This window comes from Myotis davidii, unplaced genomic scaffold, assembly GCF_000327345.1.
Source record: "Myotis davidii unplaced genomic scaffold, ASM32734v1 scaffold1622, whole genome shotgun sequence".
Lineage (NCBI taxonomy): Eukaryota > Metazoa > Chordata > Mammalia > Chiroptera > Vespertilionidae > Myotis > Myotis davidii.
Genome location: NW_006293535.1, coordinates 594,136 through 595,221, shown reverse-complemented (window position 1 = coordinate 595,221; position 1,086 = coordinate 594,136). Strand labels below are relative to the sequence as shown.

General features: G+C 59.5%; 1 protein-coding gene across 1 annotated transcript in view; it reads left to right on the top strand.

The window, feature by feature from the left end:
• PSMA4 (proteasome subunit alpha 4) overlaps window positions 1-1,086 on the top strand; it is a 5,996-nt gene that overhangs the window by 942 nt on the left and 3,968 nt on the right. Inside the window, exon 3 of the mRNA XM_015566175.1 lies at window positions 9-171. Coding sequence (XP_015421661.1) covers window positions 9-171 — 163 coding nt within the window. The remainder of the gene's footprint in view (window positions 1-8; window positions 172-1,086) is intronic.

The window sequence follows — 1,086 nt, the reverse complement described above, 5'->3', positions numbered from 1 at the left end:
TTCCGCAGGCCGCCTGTACCAGGTGGAGTACGCCATGGAGGCCATCGGGCACGCCGGCACCTGCCTGGGGATTTTGGCGAACGACGGTGTTTTGCTTGCGGCCGAGCGGCGCAACATCCACAAGCTCCTGGACGAAGTCTTCTTCTCGGAGAAGATTTACAAGCTCAACGAGTACGTGGGGGCGGGGGGCGTTCCCGTGGCTCACGTGCTCACGTAGTAGGACCTCACCGCCTGGGGAGGGCGGATCCCGTGGCTCCCGTGCTCACATAGTAGGACCGCACCGCCTGGGGAGGGCGGATCCCGTGGCTCCCGTGCTCACATAGTAGGACCGCACCGCCTGGGGAGGGCGGATCCCGTGGCTCCCGTGCTCACATAGTAGGACCGCACCGCCTGGGGAGGGCGGATCCCGTGGCTCCCGTGCTCACATAGTAGGACCGCACCGCCTGGGGAGGGCGGATCCCGTGGCTCCCGTGCTCACATAGTAGGACCTCACCGCCTGGGGAGGGCGGATCCCGTGGCTCACGTGCTCACATAGTAGGACTCACGGCCTGGGGAGGGCGGTTCCCCGTGACAGTAAAGTGGAGCGAACCGGTTGTGGTGTTTTTGCTGGCGGAAATGTGTGAGTTTTATTTAATTTGAGACCTCTCTGAGGCTTAGGACCACGTGTAATTTTTTTTTAATATCTATTTTTATTGGTTTCGGAGAGGAAGGGAGAGAGAGAGAGAAACATCCACGATGAGAGAGAATCATGGATCGGCTGCCTCCTGCACGGCCCAACACAGGATGGAGCCCAAAACCGGGGCATGTGCCCTGACCGGGAATCGAACCGTGACCTCCTGGTTCATAGGTTGACGCTCAACCACGGAGCCACGAGGTCCAGGCTGTGTGATTCTCTCTGAGTGCAGGGACCAGCACTTAGGGAGAAGCGGTGCTCTGTGTTGATACGATCACCGTGTGGCGGTGACAGATTTGGGTCAAGTCCACGCTCTGCTGACACAGGCTGTGTGGCTTTGCAGCAGTTGTTTAACTTCCCTGGGCCTCGGCGCCTCCTACTGGTGGTGGTCGTAATGAAATGGAATAATGTGG